Here is a 17,361-nt window from a genome sequence, read left to right as displayed (position 1 = left end):
CCTGATTCATCGTCAGTGTTTGATCGACATCCAGCATGGAAATATTTGGAAAGGTGACCGTCTGACCTGTGCTTCTCCAGGGATGCAGGAACGCAGCGCAGGCAGGAGCTCAAAGATTTCAGTGTCAGTGAACAAACTAACAAAAGGTATGCGTATCTACAGAACCCTCATCCCTGGCAGTCCTTCAGAGAGCTGCTTGTGCCGGTCTCGAATCCCTCCTAAAATAAGAAACCACGTTGCCATGACGAAGCTGTAAATCCCGGTGGGGTGGTAGGAGGGGAGCTCAGACTGAACCCTTGACAGCATTAGCAGGATCAGAGGCAGTCCAAGGACAGGCTCGCTCTCTTGGCAGCCAGGAAGCTTGATTCCAGCAGGGACGTTTGCAGCGTGACCTTTGACCTCCCAGGGGAGCCCAGCTGGTGACCTCGCTGTGCAGGAAGTAGGAAGCCGGAGATCAGAGAGCGAGCGTTCATCCTGGGCTGTGACGCTAGATGAGGAAACAAAATGCACCGGAACATGTTCGCTTCAGAGTGTTCCCCCAGAGGTGTGTCTCCCAGGTGTGTCTCCCAGGTGTGTCTCCCAGGTGTGTCTCCCAGGTGTGTCTCCCAGGTGTGTCTCCCAGGTGTGTCTCCCCAGCTGTCTCCACATAGTTTGCTTGGCTGCTTCTTGTATTACGCCTCCTCTGGTTCTTCATGGGGTAATCTCAAAATTAGTCTTTAAAGGGTTAATGTTCAGGACGTTTTTCTTCAGTGTCCCACACTCCTGCCAGCGCACCCTCTTATCCCGCCTGGCGTCCCTCCACGATGATGATGAGCACAGGAGTCAGGTCCATCATCTTCTTCAGCATTTCCATGATGTCAGGGTGTCCCTTCGCTCCCTCTATGAACTCCTCCAGAGTCAGCTCACCTGCAGGGGAACAAGGTCAGCTACAGTCAACAAAGCTCTCATGACATCCTGTGGATGTTAAATGTGGTCTTTGTGCTGCAGTTAGACAGTGTTGAGGTCAGGGTATCAACATGTCCTTGTGTTCTCCTCACCTTCTCCGTTCACGTCGATCCTCGTGAATATGAGCGACACGATCTCCTCAGGGGTGACGTCATGGTTACGTGTGATGTCCTGAACCGCCTGAGGACAACACATAGAAAAACAAACAAATACATGTTTGTTTACTGAACAGTGTGCATCCACATTCTATTCCAGTTTCCTAAAACAAAGTACCACATACAAACGCAAGTAAGTGCTTTGATAAGTAATCAATAATCATGATAATTAAAAAATTATGTCCTCTTCAAAAGTTATTCATGAGCGGCAAAACCAATGAGGTCAGAGCGCAAATGAGGTCATTCATCTATGACATCCCTTAGCATGCCATTGGAGGCACTGATTGGATGAGCTCACCCAAAGATTAGGTGGCCTTGACTAATTTAGGTTCTAATCCAACCTACTTCTCTCAATTAATCTCAGTGGATATCACCAGGCAGATCAAGTCGGCTGATGTCATTCAGCTTTTCCAACAAGCTAATGAACCTTTCTCCCGAGGTGAACCTGAACGTCTGAGAGTGACGCGAGGCTCTAGGTGGTGAAACAGCCTCCTCTCTCATCTCTGATTCCTCAGATCTGTCTGGCGGTTTACCTTCCACATAAGCTCATCATAACGGCCACTGGAACCAGAACACAGTGTAATCAATCAAACAAACGTTTACCGTGAAGATTGTTTCCAGTTCATCTTTGTCAATCTTTCCGTTCCCGTCTTGGTCGAAAAGTTTGAAGTACCACTTTAATTTCTGGTTGATTTCTCCTTTCAGCATCAGACTGACGGCAGCGATGTACTCCACAAAGTCTATGTACCCATCCTAAACAGGAAGGAGAGGGAGACAGAGGTTCAGAGAAACATACTACCACTCAATTCACATAAAACCAAACTACTTTACATAAAATCTGATCAAACTGGGTCAACTATTTTATGATACCCAGAATGCAGCAGCACTACAGCGCACAGACCAAAGCAGCCCTCACTTCCTCCCCTGAGAGGAAATGACATATCATCAGAGATCACTCTTTGATGAAGGTATGCCCTGTCAGGTGATAATGATCTCATCTGTAGACCTATGGTAGGGATTCCTCAGTAGTGTTTTAAATGTCTGTGGGTAATATTATCAAACCATAATCCCCAGAGGATAACCTGACCTTTTCTCTCTGTTACAGATTACCCAGAGCTATGGTTTTACCCGTGCAGCATCAACCATTATATTGCCTGCTCCGCCTAGTTTGATGATTAGTGTGACGCCTTCCCAACAGCACCATCAGCAACACCCCATCTCCCTCACATTTCTACTACAGCCAATAATCACACTCATTTAGACAGAGGGAAACAAGACACACAGTCAGTGTAGAAGAATGTGAGTTTAAAGGCATGCTTGGCTGCTTGGACGCTGGCAGCTTGATCCCATAAACTCAGACCCACTTTCTGCATGGATCGTCATTAAGCATCTCTCTCTCTCTCTCTCTCTCTCTCTCTCTCTCTCTCTCTCTCTCACACTCACACTCACACTCACACTCACACTCACACTCACACACACACACACAGCAGGCCCTGACAGAGACAATCCCTTAAGGTTAGCCTACCAACTGAGATCCTAAATGGGATCCTTCTCATCCATGAGTAAACTCATTAGGACATGAACCTCCTCAGAGAACATCTTGTACTTAGCTCCATATCTGAGCACATTAGGTGTCTCAGGCTGACCTTTAACCTTTCACCAGGGCTTGCATGAATTCTCCAAAATTGATTATCGATGATTGTTGGACTCGGTTCTGATTGGTTGGATGAGTGTGATCAATGTCAGTGAACACACATTGCATGACATTCACCTTGGAGCCACCCAGACCAGATGACAGGTCTGCAGTCTCTTACACATCTTAGAGAGTCAACATCTTCCACCTATCCTCCCTCCACATGTGAACCACCACCATCGCTAACAACGTCCCAATGCCACCAAAAGCGTCCTTTCAGCCGTGACCAAACCACACACCAAACAGCCCCGATATTCGCGCCTGCGTATCTGAACAGAAGCTTGTTGTTTGTACTCACCCCGTCCATGTCGAAGGTAAAGAACACCTGGTCCACGTAGCTGTTGGCGTTCTCGGTCATGCCCTGCAGCCCCAGGATGGCCTTCAGCTCAAACAGAGTGATGAGGCCGGATGGAGACTCCCTCATGAACATGTTGTACCAGTGATGCATGTCCTCGGCCAGGATATCATCCAGATTGGACCCGTGGTTCCCCATGGCTCTGCTGGGGGGCCGAGGAGCCTGGAGGTTGCAGCCTCTGCAGGGGAGGCTGGGCTGGAGAGGGCAGCCTCTGCAGGGAAGAGCAGGGGAGGCTGGAGGTCAGTAGCGAGGGGACGACGGCCCTTGACTTGTCCCTGAGCCTGGAGGGTGAGAGTGCAGGAAAGGACCAGGGAGGACGGCGGAGGAGACCAGGAAGAGACCAGGAGAAGCAGTGTTGATCTGGCTGTGTGGTGGCTGCGATCCCTGCGGACTAGCTGTGCAGCACGGTTGGGCAGACAGCAGAACTCAGGAGTCTCTAAACCTCTTACTACCTGCTGGGGACATGAGAAACACTTAAGATAACTCCCTAATTAGATAACCCCCCCCCCCCCCCCCCCCCCTCGCCTCACACTGAATCAGGCCAACAGGCTTTAGCAAACACACAAGGACAGGCATGAGCACTGGCACTGAAATAGCCTTGGTTATGTAACACGCCTCTCAGTCTGCCTCCACCTAGGGCTTCCTCCTTTGTTAGCTAGGAGATCTTGCCTCCACTGCCTCCACTGCCTCTCCCTAAACACCAACCCAGAGACACTGAGGAGGCTGAAGTCAGGCGCGCCTTCTGGTTTCTGGGTACACCGCCAGCTTCCAGAACCTGCGTTCAGGGGCACCTCCAAAGGGGGGGGGGGGGCACATGGCCACCCTGATACAATCGCTAGCCCCTCCACTGGCTCGCATGGTTTGGTACGTTCTGACTCCCCTGTTCCTGATGTGAATCAGGGATTAGGAGCCTCCAAAAGGACACTGTATGGTGTTCATGCTGAATACCAGCAGGACAGTTCCTGGTCATTACATGTTTCACTTGAAAGGCCTACATACTGAATGTGGCCGCTTCCTGAACTGGGCTTGGTGCAGACATCCAGCTTCTCCTGGACCTTCTAGATGACCCTTGATTAAGAGACTTGTATTAATTGTATTGCATCACCTGATTTGTCTTATCAATTAATGAAGAACTCAGAGCTGGATTCTTTTAATCGTCTTTGACCTTGTTTGTATGGCAAATAGTTTCATGGCATTCAGTAAAACCTGGCGCTAACCGTTCAAATACCGTTGGAACTGGACATTTCTGGTCCTTGATTTTCTGCCTGGCACGTGCGCTATTTGTACTTTGTTTTGGATGAAAGTCTCTTCTAAATTAATACATGTAATTGTACTTTCTCATTGGTTTAGCAGAGGGTAGGGGTCACATGCCAACAGCAGAGTTTCCTGTTTTCATGGGGATGGGGTTTATTGTCAGGTGCACAGAACAACACAAGGTCAGACTGGGCACTGAAGTTCTTGGGACAAGACAACGCAAGCAACCTGGCATAACATAACATATAAGTACTAAGAACATAGATTACATCTACGATAAGCTAAAATAGAATAGAAATAAAATAATAATAAACCTCCTAAATATACGAAATAGTTTACAGTGGAAGGTATCCTTAAATCAACCTTATCTAGCTCAAGGTTTCATCCCCAGGGAGTCCTAACTAATATCTGGCAACTGCCGTTGTACACTGTGATGAGTTATAAAGCTACATAGATTTATAGTTTATCATAGATGTAATCTATGTTAAACTGAATACTTATATGTTATGTAATGCCAGGTTGCTTTGCGTTGTCTTGTCCCAAGAATTTCAGTGCCCAGTCTGACCTTGTGTTGTTCTGTGCATCTGACAATAAAATACTTGAACTTGAACTACTGTACAGGAACACGGACATCACTCGTCAGTCTAACTGATTGACTCGATCTAATCTTTCCATGGGATCCACTGATTTAATTCAGTCCTTTTTAGCTCAAGTACCCCTTCCAGGAAAGTCAAGAGACATCTTCCATGGCGGAAAGTTTAGTGCAGGAAGCACGCTCTGCTGTCGTCAGTCTTGTGCTGGATGTGTTCAGCTCCGGGTGGCGTTTACGGTGATTAGCCTGGCTCACCGCATTGAACGGTGAGTACAGGGAACGGTGACCACATTTGTGTTGACACGGCGTAGATTTGGCACGGTTTGGGTGTATCTAAGACACAACACACGTCATATACTGTTCAGGAGCCAGGACGTTTTCTCACAGATTCAGTGAAAAGCAACAACAAAAAAAGATAGGCATGAATCAGTCTGTATTTAAACTTGTCGTATTACTGACAATACAATCAATTACAAAATAATCACTTTATCACACATCATTAGTTACAGTAAAGACAGCACAGTTTTTCATCTCTAAATCATCTTTCTTTCAACCAGTCTTTCAAGGATGATGCGCAACAAAAATACAGATTTGGCCTTGCAGTTTGACAAACAGGAAGTAAAAAAAAATCACTTCTAAGCAATCGTTAAATTGGATTTTACTTTTTCAACAATTTTATACAAAAAGTAACCAGATTCCGTATTAAACAACCATCACTGGTCATTTCCAGTGGATTAAAAAGCCTGTTTACAGGCTAGAGCAGCAGTTAATTTTGACATTTTCCTTCAACCAAAGTTTGATGCTCTCAACACCATTAGAACAGGTGTTCAGAATACAGTTTACTGTACACACAAGGGACATGTTCTACACATACTTTGCTAGATGCAGCAGACCATTAATGATTTGGAATTAATCATAATGTGTTCTGTTGTGTGATGAACTGGCGCTACATTTGCGGTTAGTTAAGATGGCTACATCCATCTTGAGAAAACAGTTTGTGAAAATGCCAAATTGACTGAGAAAAACTGGACATTGTCCTTGATCATCCTATTACTCTCGGGGTGAGAGCAAGCTGCCTAATTCACAGCAAGAAAAACGACATTGAGGTGATTTAAGCCCATTAGTATTTGGCACAATTTCAAACTAACGACTGCATCTGTAGATGCAGCGAAGAAGCCGCAACACTGCCCCCTTGTGGAGACTGTAGTACACCACAGCTTTGGTGAAACGTGACTCATAAGCCTTGCACTTACAGTAAATGTTTTTTTTCTTCCTTTTACTAAATCCTATAATCTTGAATATAGATCATATGTAATAAATAGACCAGCATTCATTTTTAAGGATGTGGTACAGAGAAGTGTCACATGACAATTAGATAAAATGCAGTTCAAAAAGCAGTTCAAAAACAAAATAATTACAGTCCTTTTGGCCAAATATCAAGGGAAAATAAAACGCAGGCTAATGTTTGGTTCAGACACATAGATACCAGAGAGATTTTTAAACTATTCTAGAATACAACTGGACTGTTCCGGGACTGCCGTCGTGAAGGATTCCAGTTCCAAACTGGCCTGTTTCAGACCTGCAAGGTCACATCTTAAGGAAAGATGCAGGTCAGGATGGCATAAAACGAACGTCTAATCAAGAGTGCTGTATCTGAACCCTGCTTAAGACACAAAAGAATACAAATAAAAAGAGACAGGATCGGTGGAGGAGGTCTTGGGTCCCCCGGGGTCCTAACATGCGGAGCTGTGTCTGTTTCCTGGAAGGCCGGAGGGAGAGGGGGCCTGAGAGGGGGCCTGAGAGGGGGCCTGAGAGGGGGCCTGAGAGGGGGCCTGAGAGGGGGCCTGAGAGGGGGCCTGAGAGGGGGCCTGAGAGGGGGCCTGAGAGGGGGCCTGCCCAGCCACGAGCACCAGTCTGCCCCTCTGTTCTCCTGGGGTGGAGGGGTGAGGTGGAGGGGTGAGGAGGAAGGTTAGGGAGAGAGAGTGACGTGGAGGGGGGTGACAGGGGTGAGGAGGAGGGGGGTGACAGGGTGAGGTGGGGGAGTGACAGGGGTGTGACAGGGTGAGGTGGGGGAGTGACAGGGGTGTGACAGGGTGAGGTGGGGGAGTGACAGGGGTGTGACAGGGTGAGGTGGGGGAGTGACAGGGGTGTGACAGGGTGAGGTGGGGGAGTGACAGGGTGAGGTGGGGGAGTGACAGGGGTGTGACAGGGTGAGGTGGGGGAGTGACAGGGTGAGGTGGGGGAGTGACAGGGGTGTGACAGGGTGAGGTGGGGGAGTGACAGGGTGAGGTGGGGGAGTGACAGGGGTGTGACAGGGTGAGGTGGGGGAGTGACAGGGTGAGGTGGGGGAGTGACAGGGGTGTGACAGGGTGAGGTGGGGGAGTGACAGGGTGAGGTGGGGGATGACAGGGGTGAGGAGGATCCCGTCAGGTCTTCAGTCTGCTGTCATCTGTAGTGGAGACAACAAGCCCTCTCAAACATGAACACACACACCTCAAACAAGTATTCATTTCTCTAAACTGTCGTATTGGATTTGTGCTACTTTTAAGCACAGCATAGTTTAGCATACAGTCCATAGCTCTCCCTACGATATTGAGAAACATTCATTAATGACGAGTTGATATTAACCGTTCAGATCACCTTGCCTTCCTTCTCTTCTTCAGGGGTCGTCTCTCCTCCCTCCTCACAGCGCCCCTCCCCTGTCTCTCCAGGGACCTGCCCGGCCTGGGACGAAGCCTCCTCGCCCAGACCCTCCCCTCCTTCCTCCACCTCCTCCCTCCCCCCCTCCTCCCCTCCCTCCCCCTCCTCCCTCCCCCCCCTCCTCCCTCCCCCCCCTCCTCCCCTCCCTCCCCCTCCTCCCTCCCCCCCTCCTCCCCTCCCTCCCCCTCCTCCCTCCCCCCCTCCTCTGCCTGAGGCTCTGTGGAAGTCTTCACCCCCAGGTGCGCCCCTGCTGGGTCCGTCGGTCTGTGAGGGTGTGCAGGGCCCGGGTCTGTTGCACAGGCTTCGGCTCTGGAGGAAGAGACGACCCCAGCTCCTTCCTCCTCCTCCTCCTGCTCATTCTCCTTCTTCTCCTCCTTCTTCTCCTCCTCCTTCTTCTCGTCCTCCTTCTTCTCGTCCTCCTTCTTCTTCTTCTCCTTCTCCTTCTCTCCTTCAAACACCTCCTCCCCCTTCCCCCCTGCCTCCGGACCATCGGGGGTAGAGAGGGGCGTGTCCTCTCCCTCGGCCCCTCCGCCCACTTCCTCTCCGCTGCTGGACTTCCTGTGTCGCCGAGAGGGTGGGCGTCGCCGGATGGAGACACGGGCTCTGCTCTGGAGACACAGAGCAGCAGGACAGGGTGAGGATGGAAGCTCTCACACACACTTACACATAGTGACACAGACACACACACACACACACTTACACATAGTGACACAGACACACACACACACACACTTACACATAGTGACACAGACACACACACACACTTACACATAGTGACACAGACACACACACACACACTCACAGACCTTGTTGATGCTGGGCAGCAGGGATCCCTCCGTGGGGGAGGCGGGGATCTGGAAGGTGGCGGGGGGCTCCTCTTCCCCCCCGGACCGAGGGAGGCCCGCCATGCTTCCCGGAGAGGTTGTCGTGGTAACGGGCCTGATGGAGCAGGGGGAGGGGGGGGTGAAGGACTGGGGCAGGAGCCTCAGCCCAGGGCTCTTAGGGGAGGGGTGGAGGGCGGTGGGGGATAAGGCCAGGTTAGCCTAGAGAGAGGAGAGAGAGAATGAGGAGAGAGAGAGAGAGAGAGAGAGAGAGAGAGAGAGAGAGAGAGAGAGAGAGAGAGAGAGAGAGAGAGAGAGAGAGAGAGAGAGAGAGAGAGAGAGAGAGAGAGAGAGAGAGAGAGAGAGAGAGAGAGAGAGAGAGAGAGAGAAGCTGGATTAAACTTCAACATTGTTTTTCACAAGATAGAGCTTCAGATTCTTTTTCCTAAGGACTGTGGCAGAAAATGGCAGCTTTCACTTTTACTGTAAACCTGAACCGTGAGGCTGAAGCACTCCAGTATGTGATGTGCAACTGCACTTCTCCTTCACAACCAGCAGGGGGTAGCACTTGCTAGTTTTGATAAGCTCTGAAACGAACTGCAACTGAATCACTTCATGTTCAGAAGATCTGACCCACAGTGGGGCTGCCTTGCTATTTCCTGTCTGAACTGTTACTCTGAGATACTCCAGTGCTTAAGACGTGAGGGAGGGAAGGGGATTCTCAAACAGGGTAATGAGTCACTCTTTCTAACCGGAACACGTTCGCACCAACCTGAAGTTTCTCAATGAGAGCTGAGTTTCTCTTCGTCTTGGCAGGAAGTGGGCTGGTTAGGGCTGGTTTCTGAAACACACAATAGGGGATGAAAAACAAGCCTGCAGACGTTACTTGTACAGTCTTGGTTTGTGTTACACACCAGGTTTGGGATCAGTCGTTTTGACTTTCAAGTTTTACTACTACTATGACAACAATCTTTTTATTCTGCAGTTGATTGGAAAAATACTACACAGAAATGACACTGCTAAGCACAAAAGTGAGGACACACACACACAGACACACACACACAAACACATACACACACACACACACACACACAGACACAGACACACACAGACACAGACACAGACACACACACACAGACACACAGACACACACACACACACACACACAGACACACAGACAGACACACAGACACACACACGCAGACAGACACACAGACACACACACACAGACACACACACAGACACACACACACACACAGACACACACACACACACACACATACACACACACACACAGACACACACAGACACAGACACACACACACAGACACACACACACAGACACACACACACACACAGACACACACACAGACACACACAGACACACACAGACACACAGACAGACACACAGACACACACACAGACACACACACAGACACACACACAGACACACACACAGACACACACACAGACACACACACAGACACACACACAGACACACACACAGACACACACCCCCCCAGCCCCTCTCACCTCCTCCTCCTCCCCCTGTCCCGGGGGTCGGGTGGAGATCTGCAGGGTTCGAGGAGGACGTCTCCTGACAGGCTTACTCTGAAACACACACACACACCAGGGTCTGAACCAGCATGATACACACACACACACACACGAACACACCAACTCCAGGAATTAATCAATCTATCCATCCATCAAAAGGAATGCTTACTCAGAGAGACCATGCACACTGTAGAGAAAGACAAAGATTAAAATGTAACAAAGATCTCACCCCTTCATTTCCAGTTGTGATGGGTTGTGCATGACCTTTGAACTTTCCAGCCAGTTCCGCCACCGACGGCTTGGCTGGGACATCTTCCTGGAACACAAGACACCGTTGTCACTAGCAACCCAAAACATCTCTAGCTGTCCCACTTACTGGTGCAGGTCTCTGTGACAAACACATCACATCGTCACGGGGAACCTGTCTGGGAACCGTCACTGATACGAGACAGGCCGACTCCCAAGCCTCCTGGCAGGAGGGGGTCTGTGGGTAGGGCTGATAGCCTGAGGAATGACACATGGTTTTCCCACTAGCCGTCCCACAGCCCCGTGCCAGGACTATTTCCTTGTTTCCACAACAGGAAATGACCTCATACGGCAGGACACACGCCTGCGAAGGAGAGCGGGGTCCGGCAGGGTGGAGAGAGTCTGGAGAGGGGGATCTCCACGTTCATAAAAGAACAATGAAAAGAAAACAGAGAGTGGTCTGGAGGATGAAGGAACCTCAGACAACAGAGTTCTCCTGCTGGCTCTGCTGTCTGAGAGACTTCTCTCTCTCTCTCTCTCTGTCTTTCTCTCTTTGTCTCTCGTTCTGTCTCTCTCTCTCTCTATGTCTCTCTCTCTAAGGGCCTCTCTCTGTCTCTCTCTAAGGGCCTCTCTCTGTCTCTCCCTCTCTCTCTGTCTCTCTGAGGGCCTCTCTTTCTCTGTCTCTCTCTCTCTAAGGGCCTCTCTCCCTCCACCACCCTCTGACCTCATTGTCCGTATCTCCTCCAGGCCTTATCCCAGTCTCATAGAGAGAGCATTACACTCTCGCTTATCTCCCTGTCTTTGTTGCTCTGTCAAGGCAACCAAAACTCCAGCAGGCTTATGTCTCAGCTCATTATACAGCTAACACAGATTAGGGTAAATAAACGACTGTAATCATATAACTTTGGATTTGTTTTCAGATGTTTCCATCCAGACTCACTTCTTCAGTCTCCTTCCCTCCCTTCCCAGGCTGAGGTCATATTCCTCCCCCTTTCCATGACTGTGGCCAAGAACTACCTCTCTCTCTACCTCTCCTCTCTCTCTACCTCTCCTCTCTCTACCTCTCCTCTCTCTCTACCTCTCCTCTCTCTCTACCTCTCCTCTCTCTACCTCTCCTCTCTCTCTACCTCTCTCTCTCTCTACTTCTCTCTACCTCTCCTCTGTCTCTCTACCTCTCTCTCTCTCTCTCTCTCTACCTCTCTCTACCTCTCTCTCTCTCTACCTCTCTCTCTCTCTGAGATCACATCCCTTCGTTCCATCCACGGCTCTCGTCTGATGTTCACTGGTCGACAAACAGAAACGCCCTCAATAAAAGCCTGTCTCCTCCAGTAGGAGGCTGGCGGGGGGACTAGGCTAGAGGCGCAACATGCATGTGTGTGTGTTTGGAGAGGGTGTCTGTGGGTGGGCTAACACAAAAACAAACCGCAGCCTTGCCCTCGTTTGGTGTTCACTGAGCTGAAGGAACCTGATAGGTGTTAGCAACAGAGCAGAGGCCTCTGACAAGCTGTGGAGAGCTGTAGGGTTAGCTATAGACTGTATGCTAAGCTATGCTGTATGGAGAGCTATAGACTGTATGCTAAGCTATGCTGTATGGAGAGCTATAGACTGTATGCTAAGCTATGCTGTATGGAGAGCTATAGACTGTATGCTAAGCTATGCTGTATGGAAAGCTATAGACTGTATGCTAAGCTATGCTGTATGGAAAGCTATAGACTGTATGCTAAGCTATGCTGTATGGAGAGCTATGTACTGTATGTCAAGGTATACTGTGTGTTGCTTAAAGTAGCATGAATATAATACGACAGCCTGGAGAAATGAAGACATGTAACTGACAGCCCCAGAACTGTCCAGCCAACCGTCCTCTCTGAAATACTGAGGTGATAAACCGGTCTGGGGAGGCTGAACAGAGGAATGCACCCGTCAGATGAAGAACTACAGGCCCAGAAACACACCATGTTCACAGTGACATCTACACACGAGGCCAAGAGCAGAGACAACCATCTCTGCATGGCCTTCTGCTCTCTACCCCAGATGGGGGCGTGGCCTCCTGCTCTTTGACCCCCGGGGGAGAACCAGGCCCCACCCCCGGTCAATACAGCCATGTGGTCCAGGAGGATTCCAGGCATTTCTTAACCCAATTAAAACTACAACTGTGAAAACATGGAGCGTTCCTCGTTCCCACGGAGGTCCCTCCCTGACAAGGTCCTGCTGTTTCCTGCCTGACAAAGAGGCTCATTTGTTTTCATCATTCAACTTTTTATCTAAACAAGACTATTGTCTTGTCTATTGACTATTACATATAAAATATATCTGACGTACAGTGTCTGAAGCCGTGTCACTAAGCTCACAGCTCCATCTGAGTTACAGTCTGCGGAGGTGACCTGTGATCACAGCTCTATCTGAGTTACAGTCTGCGGAGGTGACCTGTGATCACAGCTCTATCTGAGTTACAGTCTGCGGAGGTGACCTGTGATCACAGCTCCATCTGAGTTACAGTCTGCGGAGGTGACCTGTGATCACAGCTCCATCTGAGTTACAGTCTGCGGAGGTGACCTGTGATCACAGCTCCATCTGAGTTACAGTCTGCGGAGGTGACCTGTGATCACAGCTCCATCTGAGTTACAGTCTGCGGAGGTGACCTGTGATCACAGCTCCATCTGAGTTACAGTCTGCGGAGGTGACCTGTGATCACAGCTCCATCTGAGTTACAGTCTGCGGAGGTGACCTGTGATCACAGCTCTATCTGAGTTACAGTCTGCGGAGGTGACCTGTGATCACAGCTCCATCTGAGTTACAGTCTGCGGAGGTGACCTGTGATCACAGCTCCATCTGAGTTACAGTCTGCGGAGGTGACCTGTGATCACAGCTCCATCTGAGTTACAGTCTGCGGAGGTGACCTGTGATCACAGCTCCATCTGAGTTACAGTCTGCGGAGGTGACCTGTGATCACAGCTCCATCTGAGTTACAGTCTGCGGAGGTGACCTGTGATCACAGCTCCATCTGAGTTACAGTCTGCGGAGGTGACCTGTGATCACAGCTCCATCTGAGTTACAGTCTGCGGAGGTGACCTGTGATCACAGCTCCATCTGAGTTACAGTCTGCGGAGGTGACCTGTGAAGGCTCCCTGTCCAGGTCTTCTAACTCCTGTGTGGCTCTCTGATGAGAGAACGCTACAACACAGCTGGCCTCCCCAGACAGACCTGACCTGGCCTCCCCAGACACACCTGACCTGTCCTCCCCAGACACACCTGACCTGCTCTCCCCAGACACACCTGACCTGCACCGGGGAGGGGACAGTGACGTCGGCCTCTCGGCCCCCCGCCTGGACCACGCTGCACCACTGTTTTCTTCCTTTACAAGGCTTTTACAACGGTAAATAAACACCCCTAACCCCCACCACCCAGCTAACGGCTGAACCACCAGGGTAGGAAAGTCCCCTTCTCACGGAGAGAGAGAGGGGGGGGGGCGCTGTGGCTAAATGGAACCAGCGTGGTGTCTCCATCGTGGGGCCCTCTGCCCCTGTAAACAACGAGGGAGGAGGGAGGGAGGGAAAGATGGGAGAGGGAGGGAGACAAGGAGGCAGAGAAAGATGGGGGAGGGAGGGAGGGTAGAAGGGAATGAGGCAGGGAGGCAGTATGGAGCCACAGGGGAAGAGCCCACCCCCCCTCTCTCTCTCTACCTCACCACCATGAACTCATGCTCTGGCTCCAACAGCCCTGTGTGGGCCTGAGGTGGAGTCCTCTCTCTGTGTTTGTGTGAGTGTGTGTTTGTGAGTGTGCGCGTGTGTGCATGCATGTCTAACAGATATGTTACCCCTCCGGATTACAAGCTTTTAACCGAAAGTTCAGACCTTGACTCCAGCCCACAAACTAGCTGGCCTCTAACTTACACCAGTAAAATATGTCGCAGTTTTTTTATAATGACAGTACATACCGAGACCAACCCCTAACCAGCTTCCTGACTTATCGTCCTTCATTATCTGCAGTTCCGACAGCACTGGTCAAACACTCTTCCTCTAAAGTGCACACACAAACAGTCAGACACACTCCCACACACACACACACACACACACTCCCACACACACACACACACACACACACACACACACAGCTGTTGATGTGGGGTTGATGCATGTCCCGGTTGGTTGGAGGTCTTGCATTACTGGCATTCAACAGATAATGAAATCACATAGCCTGGAGGCCAGACACACACACACTCACACTCTTAAGCATGTGATCTTAAAAGGCTCCATGAAGTCCGTAGCTCATGTGTTGAACCTGCGTGTTTACACTACCTCTCGTCCACCTTGCTGGAGCGAGCGTGTTCTTGCAGGTGTACCAGGGCTGCTGGAATCTCCCCTGGAAGCACTCAACTTACACAGCCGCTGTTTACATTAATCATACTAATGTAATAATAATGCAGTCATTTAGTAGAGGCTTTTATCGAAGGCTACATGCTGCACGGGTGTGGGGGTATTTGAACCTGCAACCTCTTGATCTTCAGTCAGGTGCTCTAACCACTGAGCTAAAGCTGGGGAACAATGAGCTATACCAGCTTAAGAAATAGGAATCTATAAAATAATAAAAAATGAAATGGATTAAAAACCTCTCACAAACCCACACTACTTAAAATATACAAGTATGAAAAACCAACTGATGCTAAGGCAGTTACACCACTTCCTGTGTGTGTGTGTGTGTGTGTGTGTGTGTGTGTGTGTGTGTGTGTGTGTGTGTGTGTGTGTGTGTGTGTGTGTGTGTGTGAGAGAGAGAGAGAGAGTGTGTGTGTGTGTGTGTGCGCGCGTCCATTCCTGTTATATTTCCTGTTGATGAGCAGCGTACTGAAACGGCATCAGTGAGTCGTCTAAATAGTCTGATTTACACAGCACGTGCAGTAATCGTATCTAGAGTCAAATCTCACAGATCAGCTGAGACAATCTCCAGAAAGGCAGTTACTACACCCCCATGGCAAGTGACAACATGCACGACCAAAAGTAGTAGAATTAACCTAATCTACTATTCAGAGAACAGAGAATGTTCTGTTCATGAAGTCTGCTGCGACCAAAACTGATCTCCAGACGACACCTTGTTTACGGCACACAAAGCAGATGCCAACTTCAAATAAGTGACACGACTTTGTCCACATTTGTAACTTTATAGCAGGCCTACTTTAAACATAATCACTCAAATGTGTATAGCATTTCCACGACATAAAATGTACTTAAGTGTCGTTAAGTCTTGATGCAAATGTATGATGCACTGATCGTAGGTCTCCGAGTGCGTGTCCGGGTACATCCACCGTCTCCAACCCATTAAATAATAAAACATAACGAAACACACACATCCAAACGGTGTACGAAACTGTTATGACACAAACTAAGCCACGAAACACCTCAAATGATGTTTACCTCCATCCTCCAAAGAAGGCTGGTGTCGTTTGCAGTAGGCTACGTCGCGGTCTCCCGCTAAAGTTTTATTTTGGGACTTGTCAAAGTTGCGCCCTCCTCAGTCCTCGGTCCTCACACCCCGCTGTCCCCAAGCCGCGCGTGAGCTATGCGAGAACGCTTAGTAGGCTGGAAAAGTGTGGTCTCAGTGGTTATATATAGCCTCCACTCTCACAACATGTCCAGGGCGTGAGTGAGCGGTGGGCATGGCACAGTTGCAGTCGCGTGCATTCGTTTATGTATTAAGCTAGATTTTGTGAAGGTGGTAGAAATTCATCTGCGCGCCATGGCGCGCCTCCAAGCAGTGCTCGTGTGCGCGCACGCAGTTGTAGCCTACAGGACTGTGTTTGACTGGGACTGTCACGTTTTCATGACATCGAACAGAGTTTCTTCAACTTTCGAGGCTTACCCATTTTAAACATCATAGTTCAGACAGTATTCAACTTGTTGAGAGTTCAAAACAAACGTAATACAGGCCAACCAGTCAGACCTTGTTGCAGGTTGTAGCAAATCAATTAAATACTTACAAATATAATAAATAATATAAATATTGAATCATATTTAAGAGTGTATTCAATGGTGTCAACATGTGTTTCTCGCTAAGAGGAAGTTGAGTAAGGGAAGGCTTTCGTTTCTGCTTTTGTTCATCTGCTTTTGAGTCATCACCACCATCAATCTTAAGCCCACAGCCGACTGGCTGAGTCTGTTCTCCCTGCGCCTGATCACGTTGATATCAGAAACCAAGGGAGAGGTCTCTCTACCCTAGGGACTGGGCTGGGAACCAGTTACTATGTCACAGTTAATCCTTGGGCCATACGGCCTACGGCCTACGACCTTTGCCCTTGATGTAAGAATCAGTTGAGATTCCATAAAGCTGATTGGACGATGACTTAAAGTGTTATACTTGACACACTGATTAAATGGTCTCAGATCTCCACAGTTCGAACAATGCTTCGCTTCTGTCGTACGGGTCTAACTGGGATCCTGTAGGGTGGAGAGAGTAGTGAGGTTTCCCTCTGTGTGCCACACCCACAACATAAATCACTGACTCAGAAACAGATTCCAGTTAGACGAGGCCTTAGTGAGAAGCAGGACATGATGACGAAACTGAACCGGGGCGGTGAGGGTGAGGTCACTCAAGTAGCTACTTTCTCAGGAGGCTGGGGGGGCTAGGGGCTGGGAGGCCTAGGGGCTGGGGGGGCTAGGGGGGCTAGGGCTGGGTGGCCTAGGGGCTGGGGGGGCTAGGGCTGGGAGGCCTAGGGGCTGGGGGGGCTAGGGGCTGGGGGGGCTAGGGCTGGGAGGCCTAGGGGCTGGGAGGCCTAGGGGCTGGGTGGCCTAGGGGCTGGGTGGCCTAGGGGCTGGGAGGCCTAGGGACTGGGGGGGCTAGGGGCTGGGAGGCCTAGGGACTGGGGGTTGGGTATCCGGAGGGTCAAAGTCAGGGAACAAGTCACTAGGATGTCAACACGATCACATCCACCCTGCTCACAACATGGCCTCCCCCCTTACCGCAGTGTGGCTGAAAGTCTTGATGACATCCAGCTCGGTGGACGCGTTCAAGTCTTTTCATGTTTGAAGAACAAAGACAAACGAAGGAACAATCCA

The 17,361-nt window shown here is 49.8% G+C and overlaps 2 protein-coding genes across 2 annotated transcripts; both read right to left on the bottom strand.

Annotated features, from left to right (window-relative positions):
* Nucleotides 1–616: 616 nt before the first annotated feature.
* Nucleotides 617–3,413, bottom strand: guca1d (guanylate cyclase activator 1d). The gene is made up of 4 exons (XM_062485412.1): nucleotides 3,092–3,413; nucleotides 1,704–1,853; nucleotides 1,038–1,125; nucleotides 617–906 (listed from the first exon to the last, which is right to left on the bottom strand). The coding sequence occupies exons 1-4, from the start codon at nucleotides 3,284–3,286 to the stop codon at nucleotides 779–781; spliced, it is 561 nt and encodes a 186-aa protein (XP_062341396.1). The 5' UTR covers nucleotides 3,287–3,413; the 3' UTR covers nucleotides 617–778.
* Nucleotides 3,414–8,101: 4,688 nt separating this feature from the next.
* Nucleotides 8,102–16,028, bottom strand: dub (duboraya; the record flags this gene model as incomplete). Its single annotated transcript, XM_062486030.1, has 6 exons — nucleotides 15,724–16,028; nucleotides 10,302–10,388; nucleotides 10,049–10,126; nucleotides 9,288–9,356; nucleotides 8,501–8,737; nucleotides 8,102–8,302 (listed from the first exon to the last, which is right to left on the bottom strand). Coding segments are annotated over exons 1-6 (678 nt in total), but the record flags the coding sequence as incomplete, so codon positions are not given.
* Nucleotides 16,029–17,361: the final 1,333 nt, after the last annotated feature.

Source organism: Osmerus eperlanus, chromosome 19 (genome assembly GCF_963692335.1).
Source record: "Osmerus eperlanus chromosome 19, fOsmEpe2.1, whole genome shotgun sequence".
NCBI lineage: Eukaryota > Metazoa > Chordata > Actinopteri > Osmeriformes > Osmeridae > Osmerus > Osmerus eperlanus.
Note: the sequence above shows the minus strand (reverse complement) of the source record. Positions and strands in the feature narration are given on the sequence as shown.